Source organism: Lissotriton vulgaris, chromosome 5 (assembly GCF_964263255.1).
Source record: "Lissotriton vulgaris chromosome 5, aLisVul1.2, whole genome shotgun sequence".
NCBI lineage: Eukaryota > Metazoa > Chordata > Amphibia > Caudata > Salamandridae > Lissotriton > Lissotriton vulgaris.
In genome coordinates, this window is record NC_141693.1 from 987,461,797 (window position 1) to 987,480,554 (window position 18,758).

Here is an 18,758-nt window from a genome sequence, read left to right on the forward strand (position 1 = left end):
GTCAGAGATTCCTTCATCTGTTTGTGCCTTGAACCTTCACCCATGTGTGTGTCTGCTATTAATAACTTTCTCCGGTTCGTGTTTGGAATTACCCTATCCCCAACTCCAGGGATTCGAGCAAAAGGAACGGAGTTTGCATCAATTACGTATGTATAATTGAGTGGATAGTTCACAGGTAGTGCTGCACAGTTGCCTTTTGAAGACGTTTTTACTGCCAGCATGGTTTCCCCGTCTATGTATTTTTCTGAACGCTTTTTGTGGCTACGGAAGCCGGTTTACTTGCTTCCGCTGTGGCTGTATTAGCCAATGAATTCCTTGCAACGTGAACGCCATTACGTCGATGACTCAGAGTGTGTATCACGTGAGTCTTTTGTAGTTCCTTCTGTAAAAGAACTACTTGTTTCCAAAGCATCTTATGCTTGATTGTGGCACCTGTGTCATCCTTGTAATCATTTTGAAGGTTTACTGGGCTGAATAGTGCCTCAAAGGCGGATTCTGCTGTGAGAACAGTGATCCTTTTGCCTTGTGCTAGTTCTCGTTCCTTCGCTATAGCAGTTTGCACGGCCTTCACAGTATTTTCTGTGATACTGAATGTTTTTTCTGCTTGTTTGTACAAATGTGATTTGTAAGCTATTGGTACCGTTTCTCCCTCATTAGAGGTCAGGTACGTGAATCCGCATCTCCCTGGGATGACTCGGATTACAAGGTTGCGTGTATTGTCACGTGTTTCTAATTTTGTTTTTGCTAACATGTCTGTTTGCAGTGATCTCAAAATTTCCGTGTGTTTTTGAGTCCAGTTGATTGGTTTAAAATCAGGTTTTATTAATTCGTAGAGAGGTTTAATCCTTTCTGCGTAGTTTAGAATGTAAGTTCTTCCAAAATTCAGGAAGCCTAGAATCGATTGTAAGTTCTTCAGCGCTTTTGGTGCTTGGAGTACAGCGCACTTTTCTAAGAAGTTGTCCGCTAGGCTTTTTCCTTCACTTGATAATTCGTATCCTAAAAATAAGACTTTTAGATGGGCAATTCGTGACTGCGAACCCAAGTATTATGGTGTTCACCCTATTCAAGTGAGTATCCAAGTCGTCGTCTGTGAGATAGATGTCATCGACATAAGATAATACCTCATCATCATATATTTATAGTAACTCTGTTACTCTGGCTGAGAATAGTCTGGGCTGTTCTTGAATCCCTGTGGGAGCCTACAGAAATTTTTCTGTGACCCCCATTATTGAGAAAGCGGTCAAGTACCTGCTTTCTGGTGCAATGTTTTGGCAAAAGAACCCATTAGATATGTCTAATGTTGTTTTGTATTTTTTGCGAACTATGTTATTCATTAGTGCAGCACTATGCGAATTTTGTACTGCAAATGTTTAGCAACATGAGTTAAGGTGTCTGTAGTCCAAGACTAGGCGATACGAATCGTACGGTTTGGAGACAGGAAACAAAGGATTGTTCATTTGAGAGGTGCATGTTTCAATTGCCCCTTGGTATTCAAGTTGATCTAAAATCTCCCTGACCTGTTTTTTAGCTTAATGCTTAATTGGGTACTGCCTTTGCGCAGTCGGTTGACATTTTAACTGGATTTTGTGAGGTGGAGAGTCCTCATCCCATCCTACATGATTTTTATATAATGCTGGTGCTTGGGCTACTGCCCATTTCCTTGCATATATATATTTAGTGTGAATTGGAATGTGATCTGAGAAGGCAGGCATAATCATTTCTTCGCCATGAGGGCACTCCCTGACAAACTCTGGGGGCCAATCTTTCTCGGTTAACAGGATGTCATAGCCTTTTGAGAGGTTATCCCAAAATAGACCCCTTATTCTTCTAGTCTTATCTCCCTCTATACGCAGTGTTATTTCGTATATCTTATGAGGTTCGCTAACTCTGGTATCTGGAGTTTCTACCTGAATGTATTCATTCATGTCCACGGTCTCCAGATGACTCATCAGGATCTTGCGAGCTATGCTGATTTCTGCTGCACTGTCTACCATTGTCTGTGTCCACTCTCCGTTTTTCAGCTGTGTCCTCAGTATTCTCGGCATGTTCGATTACTCTAATACTGGCTACCTTCTTCCTTGGGAATTGTAATTTTTTACTTTGAGCAGGTTCCTTGTCTTTGGACTTGGTGTGCTCTTCCCTTGGGTCTGACTGTCCTCTTCTTTCCGATTTCTGCGAAAAAGATCGAGAGGGACGTGTATCAATACTTTGATATCTTTCAGGCTTTTTCAAGTGATCCCTATTTCTAAGGTTATATCTTTTCTCAGAGTGCTCCCTCTGGGGAGACTGGTGTTCTCGAGTCGGAGTTCTTCCTCTCTGTCGAGGAGACCTTCCTCTGGACTGGAAAACTTTTTCTTTGGGAGTGGATTGTTTATTTCCATCCCAGCTCTTTTTAGGAGTGTTTAGATTATTTTTAATAAATAATTTTTCAGGATTTTCGAGTAGGTGGGGTTTTACAGGTTTTCCACCCAAACTATCTCTACCTAATTCTTCATAGCATTTTTCTATAATTCTGGCAAGCTCAATTGGTTGATCTGTTATATCTGTTTCTTTCAATTTCTGGCGGATCGCCACAGATGCTGCTTCTCCTTTTATGTTGGCTAGTAATATAGCCGAGACCTGCTTGAAGTCTTTCAGTAATTTTATACCAAGAGTTAAAGCAGGTTCTGGACCGTATTCATTCTGAATTTGTTTTAGCACATCCGGTATTACCACCATGGACGGAAAACCATGTGTTTTTGTGTAAATGGAAGCAAAGACTCTACCCCAAGTGTCACAGTCCTCCACATGTGGTGCGACCCCCATTGGAAGGCAGATAGTCAGAATTCTGTGTTTCTCAATAGGGGTAGTATTCGGGAATACTGCCTCTATTTGAGTAATTTTCTTTGCTAACCAAAAGGGAATTTGTTCCCGTTTTGCGGGAGTTTTTCCAAGACATGATTGTATGTTCTGTGGTGTAATCTTATTTGTGTTCCCCTGATGAGGGGTCAGCTGTGGAACATTAACAGCTGTTTGGACTGTTGCAGTCCGCATTACATATTGGACTAACTGTCTATGTATTTCGTTCAGTAATTTTAGCTGTGCTAAAAGTTCTTCTCTTGACATTTTTTCAATGTCTGGATGTGGTGTGTAGCTGGCTAGAACCGGCCACGTTGCTCCTGGTCTACCTAGTGGACCGAGCCTGGTGATGTGATCATTATGTTTTAGGGTGCCTTTAAACCAGAGCAGGTGCTCTTGGTATTTTAATGGGATTTCAATCTCCTCGAAAGGAGCGTACTCTTCCGGTGGTTCCTCTATTTTGTAATAGTGAAACTCGTGTGTTGTAGCGTTTGCCGCTGGAAAGTTTATCCAAGAATAGAATACCTCTGTCTGCCGATATTCGTGTGCCTCTATCACGAAAATGACTGTACCACCTCGTGATGTCAGTCCGTTTTCTATAAGTTTTAATGTTATAGTTTTTCTTATGTTGACCGGAATGAGGATGGCATTCTGGTCAGTCTGTAGGAGACTCGTGTCTTCCTCCATTAGTTGATTTGCTAGTATAGCAGCATCCCTTTCTTCATCACTCATTTTACTGTCAGAAAGGTTTTTTGTTGCAGATCAGGTTTTCAAGGAAACAAAGATTAGGTGCACAATATTTTGGAACACTGTATCCTTCAACGTTGACTAAACCAGAAACTTTACATAGGAATCTCTTCCTACTAAGTTCCGCCGGATTTTAACCTTTCACCCACTCCAGACGTCTATTGGAGTATTTACGGGAGAAAGGGTCTGTGTGAAAAAGCACGACTGAGTTACTCTAATGTCTTGCGTTAGTTTTATCGCCTTACCAAACGTTGGGCGCCATGTAGTGTAGTTCCTATTTTCCCAATAGGCCCTGCGCATTAGAATAACAAACAGCAGTGTAGACGTAGGACTGCGGTCTTCTAGGTCTCTACTGACTATGTTAGACTTAATTTAGGTTTGCGCCAGCTAGCTCAGAGGTCACTGGAAACTTTCTTGACTGAATAGGAAGTGATCAGCTTCCCTGGCTCAGACAAGAAGGGATTCAGCTTCCGACAACTGCATAAACATTACAACTTTGCTCCTCAGAATAAGAGTCAATCTCTAGAGTCGTGTGAAACAATAGACAGCTATTTCACTCAGTCAGTTGTGCAGATTTACTTTCACCAGGATGCAGAGAATAGAGAGACGGGCGTTTTCAATAAAAGATATTATTTATTGAGCAGTCTTCCTTCTCATGCAACAGAAATGAATTGCCACAATTGCAAGACTTGTTATTATGAAAAGTGCGTACAGTAAAAGGAGTATTATGAAATAATACTGTAAAAGCATTGATATGGTTTCTTAGCCATAAGATGGTTAAAATGAATAAAATATATACATTCATATATACATTGGCTAATGACCTCAACTGGTGTTTCTAACTACGCCTACCCCAGTGTACCTGACCTAAGCCTAATACAAGGGAGGGAGTAAGTAACAGTTTAAGTTAAGTTGGTTTTGCCAATAGTTTGTTTCAAGAATTCTCTCTAAGGGTTTAGTCAGCACCGTACCTCTGGAATAGAATGCAGGAGGTCTGGTATCTCCTCTCAGGACCCGATATCCCAGTTACCCGCAAGGGTAGGCTGGGAACGCCGGAGCTGGATTTTCTCGGCAGGAGAAAAGACAGCGTCTTTCTCAGCGCGTCAAGGAGGAGGGGCAGCATCCGTGGGCTTCTCGCATCTGCTGGGCTCTGCAAGGAACAGCTGTTCTGCTCCAGTATTCACCACCGTGTGTTTGCTTAAGGCAACGTTGGTATATTTATACCTGAAAGGTGCCGAGTTTGACGTACGTTTTTGGACATAAGACGTCAATAAAGATGTCACTAAGAACTGGTCGTTCTTACAGTGCTCGCAGGAGTTCTATTACTAATCAAAACAAAGCAAGCAGGGCTTTCCCAGGTTGCTGGGGGGTTTGAGATGTCGATGTCGGTGTGCTATCTAGGAATCTAAGGAAGTGGCTTCTGCTGTGTCATGGACTGTCATGAGCTGCAGAGATGAGTTACTGAAATATGGCTCTGATCGTTATGCCATTATAGGGATATGTATTGATTATAGCCGTATAGGGGCATGAGGTCACAATATTGATCGGGGTCCTAGATAAAACACAACACCCTCACCCTCACACCCCCTCACCACCCTCACACCCCCTCTCACCCCTCACACACCCTCACACCTCTCACACACCCTCACACCCCTTCACTCACCCTCACCCCCTCACCCTTACACACCCTCACCCCCTAACTCCCCCTCACACCTCCTCACACACCCTCACTCACCCTCACCAGCATAGCATAACAAAACATAGCATAGCATAACAAAACAAAGCATAGGATAGCAAAACAAAACATAGCATAACAAAATAAAACATAGCATAGCAGAACAAAACATAGCATAGTATAACAAAACATAACATAGTATAACAAAACACAACAAAACATAGCAGAACAAAACATAGCATAACATAACATAAAACAAAGCATAGCATAACAAAACATAGCATAACACAACATAGCAAAACACAACAAAACATACATAACAAAACACAACAAAACATACATAACAAAACATAGCATTGCAAAGCATAGCAAAACATAGCATAACAAAACACAACAAAACATAGCATAGCATAACAAAACACAACATAGCATCGCATAACAAAACAGCTTAGCATAGCATAACAAAACAGCATAGCATAACAAAACACAACAAAACATAGCATAGCATAACAAAACAAAGCATAGCATGACAAAACAAAGCATAGGATAGCAAAACAAAACATAGCATAGAAATACAAAACATAGCATAACATAACAAAACATAGCAAAACACAACAACACATAGTATAGCAAAACATAGCATAGCAAAACAAAGCATAATAGCATAGCAAAACATAGCATAGCAAAAGAAACATAGCAAAATAAAACACAACAAAGCATAGCATAACAAAACAAAGCATAGCATAACAAAACAAAGCATAGGATAGCAAAACAAAACATAGCATAGAAAAACAAAACATAGCATAACAAAACATATCATAACATAACAAAACATAGCAAAACACAACAGCACATAGCATAGCAAAACATAGCAAAACACAACAAAACTTAGCATAGCTTAACAAAACACAACAAAACATAGCATAGCAAAACAAAACATATAATAGCATAGCAAAACATAGCATAGCAAAACAAACATAACATAATAAAACACAACAAAACATAGCATAGCATAACAAAACATAGCATAGCAAAACATGACATAGCATAACAAAACATAGCATAGCAGAACAAAACACAGCATTGCATAGCATAACAATTCAAATCATAGGATAGCAAAACATAGCATAGCATAACAAAACAAAACATAGGATAGCAAAAAAAACATAGCATAGCATACAGCATCACTCCGCACCACCACTGCATCACTTAGGGGCACCACAACATCACTATGCGCTACCACAGCATTACTTGTTCGCCATCACAACATCACTCAGCGCCACCACAGCATCAATCTGTGCAACCACAACACCTGGTTCAAATATGTTCTCTCAATGTTTCAAGCTTTATTACAAATGTAACAAAAAGGTGTTAATATTTCACTTCTGTTCTTGGATTTTCGTCACAATAAAATACACTGAACATAACCTTCACAAAAGTTATTTACAAAACTTTAAAATGCTTGTTCTTCTTTAACAGTCCCCCAATCATAGGGATACTTTAACTAAATAACACTGATGGTCATATTTTGATAGTAGTACCATATTACCAACCTCTCTCGTATTTCATCACATGTTGGTTATTCATGTAGTCATAAGGATCCTATCATGCAGCACTATGTGAATCACACTGAAATTCTTGTTCATAACTGGTGAGTACGAATCCTGCCCCCTCTTGTGCGATACTTACATCATAGGGATAAGTACATTACATGACATTGGTAAGCATAGATCAAAACAGTGCATGAATGAGAGTATAAACAGAAAACATGATTGCACCAATATCTGCCTCTTTTGAGTTTATTGCATGTTTTCATATGTCCTTGTGTGCAGTGTGTCATTTATTCACATGCCTCACAAATCGAGCCCTGGGGGTGGGCCCCCATCCCATTTGACACAGGCTCCAGAAAGTTGGACGGGCAGGTAAGACTTACTTTTACCTGAATGTACAAATTAGTGCATGAGGACAGCCAGTAGAAGTACCTTTGACTGCCCTGACTAAAGGCACTAGACCCTCTTATGAGGGATCTTATAGAGGCCAAACTATGTTGGCGAATGACAAGCAAAGAGAATGTTCGAGACAAAGAGTCCCAGTAACATCCTGCTGTTTATTTTCAATCCAGCCCTGTGTACCCAAGAATAAAGGGAAATCTGGGTTTACACAGAGGGTCTTTTACATAAATATTTGTACCCCTGGTCTGACCAAAAATATTTATTCTGATTTCCCTCCCTAGGGGGTTTGATACTGCCAATGTCACTTTGTCATTGTACTGCCAATAAGCTCAACTTTGCCTTTGAGTATCACTGTGCATCACATGTTGCACACAAGTTGTTTGATTGATTTTCAGTTATTAGGATGGCATACAATATATAGGGTTTGGTGATAAGATTGGAGACCAATTGGAAGGAAGAGGTCTAATAAAATTGTGGAAGCATATTTTTCGTCTTGCATAGAGTCCAGTTCGTCTTGCACATTTCTGTGAAACTCAATGATGACAAGGCCTGTAAACGTGCACAGCATACATATGACCTTTTGTGAACGTACCCCGTTGAGATAAAAACAGCATCTACCACATTATAATGCAAGCTTTGCTCAAGAACACCACTCATGATTTGCAATTGCATGCTAGCTCAGCAAATGTAGGGACTTTTAAAGCCCTGTCAGCATACTATATATGGTTGGGACAAAGTGTCCACTTCTGATTGGCTTATTGTTTGCGTAGACTTAGAAATACCCCAGTGACACAATCTATCATACAGGTATCACACACTATTAGCCTCATCTGATTGGCTCTGAACATAATGATTGTGTAATATGCACCGTCTGATGGTGGACATGTGTCATATTGGTCCATAATTATTGAGAAATTCTGCCATGCTTATGATTTTATTGGATATGTAATTAAACGTCTTTTTGCGGTTTGCAAAAATAATAATAGATTGTGATGTAATTCTCTAATTTGGGCACTTGGTAGTCTTCCTGCCCTCCATGTCATCTCACAGAGTCTGTTTATGATTTTTTTTAGACTTCAACAAAATGATTATTTACCTATGATTCCAAATAATCAGCAGAAGAGTAGCTTTTTTGGAAGAAGTCATGGTCTAGCGTCAACAACACTTTGACCAAAGTCAGATTTAAACTCTGTTATTTCCTTATTCTGAAAACAGGTAAAGCTCGTCTTTCAGTAAATTGCAGCCAAAACATGGGGGTCCCAGCCTCTTTGCTAAGTACCCGTATTCTCTGCAGTTGATACACATGTGGATCCTACAAACAATAGTATGCCACGCCAGGTCACTGAGTACTATAACTGGATGCAACACTTATATCATAAAAGTAATCTAGTAAATAATGACAAGAATACAACCTGGGACTTACTTGAGGATCTGGGGACTCGCAAACACCAGCAAATCATGCACAAGCTTGAAAACGGCAGATTTCAGAAGGATCGGCCAGAAGGTCTTGAAAAGTACTGAAATGAGCCAGGATTTCGGGAAATCTTTTTCAAGCCCTGGTTTGGGTTTCTTCTTCTTTCCTTTCTTCCCTTTCTTCCCTTTTTCTTCCTAATACAAACAGTTACATTTAGGAAGGCTATGACAATATGGCAGCAAGCAAAATAACAGTCCCAAGTGTCAACTTGACGCAGAAAAACATTCTGAACGATGGTAATGATAGGGGTGGTCTGCCCTGCTCTCCCATGCCTACTTTTATTGAAAATGCACCAAAAATCACCACAACTGGATGCTACCAGTACCATCACTTATAAAATATTTGGAGAGCTCGGTTGTTGCATACCTATTCAATAGTCCCCAACGAACCTCTACCGTGAGGACTGATACAAATAACTAACAAACTTCAAGCAATTAACTAACAACCTTCCCCGTCTCTCACATTTAATGCCTTTTTTCTGATGGGCAATACATAAATGTCGTCTCCTTGTGTCGTGATGAACACCCACGTATTCACTGTACAGGGCAGAAGCACAATTCTTTTGGAGCGATTTTTTTTCAAACCCTCATTTTGACCCAATAAAATTGGCTATTCATTTGTAAAACGTTTTATTACATAAAATATTCTTTCAGTCAAATATTTGTTAATTTTCGCTTTCACGTGTAATGTTATTAACACTTAGTGAATCACTGTTGACTACTGAGCTGCCTCCTGTTATGTTTTAGCAACTCATATTGTACAATAAAGCAGTTTGAAATAAACCTATGTTTATTTTCTATTGTCCATGCTAAAAAACGGACTTCTACCAGGTGACATATTTGAATGACTTCATATGTACCTGTGAGTAAAAGTCACTATTTGTAAAGCGTGAAGAATTACCCAAGGGTGTCAAGGTGCTGGGGGCTGTGGGAAGATTAAGCAAGCTATTGCCCAGAGTCACATGGTGCAGGACTAATCTGCCTCCAGTACCGGGGATCGAACAGTGAGCCCCCGTGTTCCGGAGCCAGCCGTCCTGGCCGCTGCGCCACATCTCTTCCATCTTTCGATTGTTTGTGCCATGTTAGTATCCCTAATCAATGTTTTTATAAATTAAGTGTGAATGAACCAATTTTACCCCAGTATTCTAAACATGAGCAAAATGGTGATGTACGAGACTCAGATCTCCCCAGCATTAGCAAGGCTTTATGTCCTGTTTTCAGCGTGTCTAGGGAGCTTCAGTTCTTCCTAATCTCCAAGCACTTAGTGACAATCAATAACATCTGTGAGATCTCGTTCCTCTGGGCAGATTTCACTCACAGTAGAAGGCTACTTCAACTTACCTATCTTTAGGTACACAGGTAAGGCCATGTGTTGTAAATGCACTTTTTATTCTGAATGTTTTTATGTTATTTGTACGTGCTGCTACCTGGGAAACTTGGCAGTGATGGACTTATCTAGTTAGAGGTTTGAAAACTTTTAGTCAGCCCAAGGACTTCGAAAATTGGATTTAGCTTAAGTTATTGATGAGTACTGAATTTAATAGAACCGTGAACATTAATTTTACTGACACTAAAATTCAAACAACCATTGGTAATGCCAATATGCCTGGCGTATAAATTGCACTATCAAGTAGGACCAAAACACCCACGAATGTTAATGACTGCCTCCTCCCAACTGTGTTGCTGCCAGAGAAAACCCCATAAATGATCTAGTTATCTAAGACACTATAACAGCATTACAGTGGAACGTGTGTGTTCCTGAAAATTCAAGCTCAGGCAGCTGGAAAAATAAACAAAATAATCACAGCTGTGTGGAGGCAAGCATTTTGTTTTGTGAAAGCACACATCTCCTGTCCTAACTTGTGGACATAGCCAGAGCCCCTCTTCTTGCGTTTCTCACATAATTGTCTGGCGGCAGCTGTGCTGTAAAGCCAAACCATAATAACACAGTTGAAATGTTGAGTCTAGCTGCTGGAGACCAGGACAATCTGTGCTTGCCTTTTTGGAAAAATTTAAAATCATTTATATTCTCTAAATTGTTTTCCACTGCCAAAACTAAGAACTTTCTATCCTCCTCCATTTAGTCAAAGAAACTTGAATTTTCTGTTTTTGGTTCAAATGCATATTAATAGTAATGTGATGAAACAAAAATTAATAGATTAGCTGGGTTTGTCATTTCACAGTAGGATATGTTGTTCAGCAAAGCCAATCCCTGCACAGTGAGACCTTCAATCATTTACTGGATGTATACATTGGATGACAGGGAAGGAAAGACAATATTTATTTGACCAGTTCAGCTTTTTGCAATCCAATTCATGTGCCAGAAGCTAGTAACTCTGTGTTGCCTTTTCAGGCCAGTCCTCATTTAGTGTAAAGAAGCTGGTGTGCAGCAGATGCTTTCCTGTTCATTGGCTCCCACGAGCCACATGGGTGAAAGGAGAGGGAACTACTGATTTCATTACAAGACCGGAGGCTACCATTATGCATACAACTTTTAGTGCAGACCCAAGCAGCCGCATACATCACAAAGCAAGAGTTCCAGATAAGGACGTTGTAAAACAAATAAAAGGCATGAGCACTAGGCAATCAGCCTCTTTTAAATGCGGCTCCAAGCAGATAAGTCCTTTATTTCATTTGTCTTACTTTTATTAATAAGAGTTTGCTTAATTGTTTATTTCGCTATAGCCTGTTATTTGTGACCGATGCTTGTTTATATCGTGGACTTTTGTGCCTGAGACCGATTATTTTATCGATGGCTTTCATGCTTATACTTGGGGATGTCCTTAAAACTAATTCACAGTTTCCCTTCCCCTCCCCTGACTCATAATTAATTAATTAATTAAATAATTATTTTTTTAATTGCGGGTTTCTAACGCCCTAGAATCGACTCCCGAAGGAGTATCTCTGCGCAATAGACCGCTGGGGAACCCGTCCTGGCTTTCCCTGTGAGATGGTCCCTACTGGGTATCTCCAAGGTGAAACCAGGCCTCCCCGGCGTATGTGGGGGGCCATTGTGGAGATGAGGCAAGCTAATGCCCAGAGTTGCCGAGTGTGATCCCTGGTTAGAGTAAGCACCGAGGAGAGAATTATCGAGTCCGCTGACCCTGGTCCATGACCCTGCCGCGTCGGGAATTGAACCCTGGTCCCGGGACGTCCTCTGCTCCCAGGTCTGGCGCCTCTAACCAGTGAGCCACACCACTCCACTCATGTATGAAGGTCGGCTCCGTCCTTGCCCTTTCTTTACCAATGTTTTCTTCTTATTTCTTTTTAAAAGCTATCTGCTCTCACAACCACACGCAAGCTTATGCCAATACACCTCGCGCTTAACTGTGAGACTTGCACTCGCCCGAAGAACACACCGTCCGTCTCGCAGTAAAGATTTTATCTCTCCTCACACTATCACACCGCCCGACTCGCAGTAAAGATTTAATCTTTCATTCACCCGGGGATCGCACCGCCCGCCTCGCTGTGCGATCCCCTCGCTGTATACTTTGCGGGATATTTGTTCTTACTCACCCACCGACATCGATATTACCGAACTCCACTGTGCCCTTCACGATCCCCGAAAGTGCACGCACACTCCTTAAACTAGAGGAAAGGCCATGGGCAAAACACGCGCAGCGTTGTTTCGTTACCAAGGGCCTTTCCTCGATTTTGGAGCTCACAAGAAGCGTCTATCGGCAACCAGCTGATCGTGTTTGAGCAAACGGGCAGTTTGCCGATGCGATCAGCTGTTTATGCATTATTTCACAGTCTCTGCCATCATTTTCAGCTATAAGCTCATAGAAATTATTTAAATACCATTTTAGTTAGCCTTTATCCCTTTTGCTTTCTCTCCTACATTTTACATAAAAAAGAGGATTTAACAAATCATTTATTACAAAATATAAAAGGTTTAAAAAAAAAATAATATTTATATAGAGATATATATATATTCCTATACCTTTTCATTATGTTTAATATAGTTTCAGATGAGGACAATGTTCCCCTGCCCAGCATGGAAAATGAGGCTTTCAAATCTATGATCCACAAAGAAATGAGAACTTACAGGTTTTCAACACTGTCTAAAGTTATGGCAATAAGAGATCCTTTTCCCCGGAAGAGGACGAAGAATTTCAATATGAACTTAAAAATGATGATGATGAGGGGAGGAGCCTAGCCCGCGACCATGATGGCCGCCTGATCCTTCGGCTCCGCCGACCCTCTTGTTCGTTTCCCGATTTGTAGATTATCCTGCCAGTTATCCTGCTCGTTTCTCTGCGCCCCGGATTTGTAAGGCGCTCCTGTGCCCAGCGGTGTGTTTCCCGGCACGATCCTGGTGGTGGAGACGGCGAGGTGCTCCGGTCTCTGCTACAGTGTTGCAGAGCTGGGTTCGGGTCTTTGTTCTCCGGAGGCTGCAGTCCCCAGCAGTAAACACGGCTACATTGTATCGGGACAGGGCCGGCTGACGGAGATTTATCGCCGCCTTGCCTTCTCTGCTGCAGCGGGCCGCCCTGCCTTGCATGCCTTCGTGCCGGACCCATTTTGCCACCGTGGACGTTAGACTTCACCCTTCCCTCTGCCGGTGGACGGCGCCGGACATCTTCTTGTTCTTCAGAGCAGCAGCGGGAGCCATTTTGAGTTGTGCGCCCGGCGGCCATTTGGCGTGGTCTCCGTGGATTGTGCTGCACTGACGCCGGGTGGCCGAGCGAAGGCTACCGCACTACAATTGTGTCCCCCGGAGTGAAAACTTGGGGACCGGCTACTGGCGAGGGACTGCAGCGATGGCCGAAGGCAACCAACTTCGAGGGTCACATCGTGCTCCTGTGCCCGGGGTGTGTGGGACGGCGGTTCTCTCTCCCTCAGCGGCATCTCCCAGCTTGGCTGATATAATGCAAGCCCTGACAAACCTCTGTGTTGCTGTACGTGGCATGGTCCAGGACCTGCAATGCCAATCGGATGACTTTGTTACTGCGGAGCCCTCGGATGGCCATGTCGAATCCCCTGTGCTGGGCACTTCGCCACACCCTCTGCTTGTCTGTGTTTGCCACCCTGCGCAGACGGTCCTGATGGCGCTGGCTGTGAGCGGTGTAGTTGCTACTGAGCCTCCCAGTACTGTTGCTGCGCTGTGTAAAGATCTTGGCCCCTGGCTGACACCGGAGACTTGTGTTTGGGCGCCCTGCCTCACGACTGCTTCGGGACTTCCTCGAGGGTCCCGCCGGTCCACCCTGGAGTTGGGAATGCTGTCTTTGTCGGCTGCCCTTCAAACGTTGCGGCTGTACGTGGCCCCTTGTTGGATGTGCATTCATCGTCTGGCTCTGTGGTGGAGGGATCTTGGTGGCTGGCGCCGTGCGCTGCAGTGGCCTTCATCTTCGCTTTCTCCGTCACCGGTGGCTGTTCTAGCTCTGGACTCCGTCGACATGCAGGATCGAAGGGGACAAGGATGAGGATGCATCTCTCTTCTGGCTGTATCCGGTGGTGTGCTTTACTGGGACATTAATGGACATTTTGGGAGTTAAATGTTGGTCAGGTACTGGGTCGGGGTCCGGGGATGGGTGGCCATGGGTAATAATGCTGATTGTTTTGAATGTCTAATTGGCCCTCCTCCGGTCTTATGTGATTTCTTTTCCTTCTTTCTCTTTCTTCTGAATTTCGGGTATTCATGGGGCGACAGACACACTGCTTAGGGGGGGGTAGGCCGTAGCCTTCGCATGCGTGTAGGGTGGGGGGTTCTCTTTTTTCTTCTACTGTTTAATTACTATGGGCCTTTATTTATCTTCTCCTTCTTTTACTCTTTCTTCTTTTTATTTCCCTGGGTCAAGGGGTGGATTGGTACATTGTGGGTAGTGGCTGGGATACATATGATGTTTGGTTGCTTTCTCTCCTGTTTCTTCGCCACCAGCCTATTGCTTAATAGATAACGCTCGCTGATGCTCCTGTATGCTGATGCCCATGTCGGTCCTGGTACGGATTGTTTGGACTCTGATCCTTGTTGGCTCCTATTGCTCTGGACCTTTCTTTTAAAAAATTTAAAATTAAACCTTCACTCCTCCTACCTCTCGGCGGCGCACTTAATTACAGTGTAACTTGGATGAATCGTGTTCTGCTCGATACGCTGCTGAGAGCCCGATTGCTTACTGATTGCCTTAAATGATCTCGAGGCCGGCCGGTGGGTTGTAGGCCCGTATTTGTTTGCCTATCATGTTTAATAAAGGTTTTCCAAAAAAAATAAAAAAACAAAAATGATGATGATCTCATTGAAGTAAGTGGTAAAAAAAAGTAAAAAGACAAAAAATATGGATTATACCCCACAGAGCACTATATCGGGTCCTAGCACCTCGAATTTCATGGGAGGTCTCTCACATCAAATAATTCAGGTGTCCTTGGCGGCACAGCATTTAAAGGTGTCCTCAGCGGCACAAAATATAAAGGTGTTCCCCGCGGCACAAACTATCCAAGTGATCAGAGTGATGATCTCGAATTCAACCATGATAATAATTTTCATGACGATGATCACGATGATAATGCCTCGGAATTCCCTGATGAATACATCCTTGACTTGGATGAAGACAACCAAGACTTTGACTTTTTGATGATAATTTACCTTCCTCTTCAAAAGATAGTATTTTGGACCCTCTAGGCGAGGAGAGTCTTTCTCCTCTTAACATCAAACATCCTCGAAGCTCTGATTGGGTTCCCCATGATCACGTCAGTAAATTTATTGCAAAATGGATAAGAAATCCTCTGGAGAGAGACACCCGCAATCTTTTAAGAGCAGAATGTTCAAGACAATCTATCGAGGGTAAGGTCTGCCAAACACCTAACCTTGATCCCGAACTTATAAAATACATTTTCAAGCTTGGTAGGGATCCTGGGAAGGGTATGGAGAGGTCCCTTAAAATTTGCCAGGACCGGCTCCTTGACATTTTAGGGCCCCTAGCTAAGATCATTGATGCTGTCGAAGATAGCTACATCAATGGGTCTCCCTTAAATACAGATGTAATCCGAGGTTGGTGTCAAAGGGCATTGGTGCTATTAGGCAATGCCAAAGCCAGACTTAACTCTGAAAGGAGAAGGGTTGTCCTTCCTAAGATAAGCCCAAAATTGAGTGACCTAGCCGACAAGTAGCCCTCACTCAACCCTAAGGGTTTACTTTTTGGTGAAGACCTAATCAAAACCTTAGGTAAATACGTATCCACTTTTACAGCACTGGACAAGGCCCATCAAAATATGAAAAGGGTCTTCAACACCAACAACCTTTTTGGCAGGGCCGAAAAAAGGGGCCAATCTTTCGGCCGATTCAATCGCAGGCCCTACTTGAGGTCCAGAGGTTACGGTGGAAGAGGCTACCAATCCTGCAATCAATCCCAGTTCTACCCTCCAAGAGGAAGAGACTTCCGTTCAAGAGGCTCCAGAATGAGAGCAGGATCTAATAATACCAACCCTCAAAGTGAGTACTTCAACTCTTTACCCCCCCTTTTCTTCCCCAAAAGGGGGAGGGCAGGCTAAAATTCTTTATCCAGAACTGGAAACTAATTACTCAGGACCCTTGGGTTCTAAACACTGTAAACAGTTTTACTATAGATTTTATAGACACTCCGATCCAAAATTCACTTCCAAGGGAAATTCCCCTTACCTTAGACCAAGAGAAAATATTAGAGGAAGAGATCTCTTCAATGCTTCAGAAAGGGGTAATTGTAGAAGTCCCTATGGACTTGCTGAGATTCGGAAGTACACTCTTCCTGGTAGAGAAAAAAAGACAATGTATGGAGACCCGTCATAAATCTGAGGGAACTCAAAAAATACCTTGTTTACAGACATTTCAAGGTGGAGGGCATCCATCTTCTGAGAGATCTTTTATTAGAAGAGGATTGGTTAGTTAAATTAGATCTGAAAGACGCTTACTTTACCATCCCTAAGGCCAAAGAACATCAACCCTTCCTTCAATTTATTTGGAAAAACCATATTTTTCAATTCAAAGCTCTTCCCTTCGACCTCTCATCAGCCCCTTGGTGTTTCACCAAGATTATGAGGGCAGTTGTCTCATCTCTAAGAGAAAAAGGTATTCGTATGATCATATATCTAGACGATATCCTTATTATGTCTCAAGACCATTCTCAAATCCTTCAGGATCTCAAGACTGTGATAGATCTCTTAGAGAACCTAGGTTTTATTGTAAATAAAGAGAAATCGATTCTGTCCCCCTCGAAAACTATGGAATTCCTGGGTTTCACTGTAGACACCATGAATTGCCTTCTCCTTCTTCCACCGAAGAAGATTTCCAAAAACAGGAAGGAAATAAGACATGTCCTGAAATATCAACATCTATCCCTAAGATAATTACCAAGACTCCTGGGACTTCTCTATTATTCTGAAGGGCACACTTTTTAAAATTGCACTAGAAACTGTTTTTAAAATTGGATGAACTAATGTATTAGTAGGAAATATCTGATACCGAAATACCTGATACCGACGTGTGGTTTTGACGGTGAGGAGCTCCTAAGCATTCTCTATTCAACCCTCTGCTCTAGCCAATCACGAAGGGCGGGGGAGGAGACATAGGCGGGGAATTTCTCAAAAGGCGGCTCAGAAGCGGGAGCGTATACTGGGAATCATACCGCTACAAGAAGGGCGCGTTTTTTAAAATTGCACTAGAAACAGTTTTTAAAATTGGATGAACTAATGTACTAGTAGGAAATATCGGATACTGAAATACCTGATACCGTTGTGTGGTTTTGACGGTGCAGAGCTCCTTAGCAGTCTCTACTCAACCCTCTGCCCCAGCCATTCACGAAGGGTAAAGGGGAGGAGACATAGGCGGGGAATTGCTCAAAAGGTGGCTCAGAAGCGGGAGCGGGCACTGGGAATCATACCGCTACCTGAATGGAGTGTCTTTTAAAATTGCACTAGAAACTGTTTTTAAAATTGGATGAACTAATGTACTAGTAGGAAATATCCGATACTGAAATACCTGATACCGACGTGTGGTTTTGACGGTGCAGAGCTCCTTAGCAGTCTCTACTCAAATCTCTGCTCCAGCCAATCACAAAGGGCGGGGGGGGGGTGGAGACATAGGTGGGGAATTGCTCAAAAGGCGGCTCAGAGCGGGAGCGGGCACTGGGAATCATACTGCTACCTGAGGGGAGCGTTTTTTTAAATTGCACTAGAAACGGTTTTTAAAATTGGATGAACTAATGTACTAGTAGGAAATATCTGATACCGAAATACCTAATACCGACGTGTGGTTTTGACGGTGCAGAGCTCCTTAGCAGTCTCTACTTAACCCTCTGCTCCAGCCAATCGCGATGGGCGGGGGAGGAGACATAGGCGGGTATTTTGTTCAAATGGCCACCTTGCCGCGGGAGCGCAGGGGATGCGCGCAGCGGGCGCTCCGGCGGCACGCCACAGACCAGCCCCTCTGCGCCCGTCGGCGCCTGGATGGGCCCAGGGGGCAGGAACTATGCCCAAACTATGCCCAGACCTAGGGATTTTAGCGCTCCTGAGGCGGAAGCCGGGAGCTAGTCTATGAATTGCTGTATTGAAAATCTGTTGTTGCTTTTAAATTTGTATTGCTCTGTCTAAAACTTGCACATCGATTTTACCAGTTTTAATAATTTGGATTTTACATTAGACCCCTCTTGAGGCATTCTGCATTGTCCTACCTCGCGCCTCGCTCGCCCAGGGACTCACAGCTCCCACTGAGCCGAGTTGGGCATTGTGTCCACGAGACCCACAGGGGCCGACTCAATTTAGCGGCCATCTTGAGCGAGGACGAGGTTGCCGCGCTAGTGTTCGCGAGGCAGGGCTGGTCACGCGGCGCGGAAGCGCATATATTGAAACGGTTATTCTACGCGCTAGCGTACGCATTTGCGGACGCACCCTACCGTGCCAAAGGAGCGCCTAAGGAGAGCCCGTCTGTGCCCGTCCGTGCCAGGCCGGGCCAGGACGTGGCTAGTGGGTAAGATCCATGGATTCTCCCCCCATCCCAGCGTCAGTTACAGTGGTGAATTGCTCAGAGCATTGAGAGTAAGGGCTAAGGATATCTGCCCTGGAGAGACACTCTTAGAGGAGGTAGCAGTCCCATGTTCCTACTG

General features: G+C 43.2%; 1 protein-coding gene across 1 annotated transcript in view; it reads right to left on the reverse strand.

Annotated features, from left to right (window-relative positions):
• ABCC2 (ATP binding cassette subfamily C member 2) overlaps positions 1-18,758 on the reverse strand; it is a 687,938-nt gene that overhangs the window by 382,481 nt on the left and 286,699 nt on the right. The window contains exon 8 of the mRNA XM_086922588.1: positions 8,636-8,820. Coding sequence (XP_086778714.1) covers positions 8,636-8,820 — 185 coding nt within the window. The remainder of the gene's footprint in view (positions 1-8,635; positions 8,821-18,758) is intronic.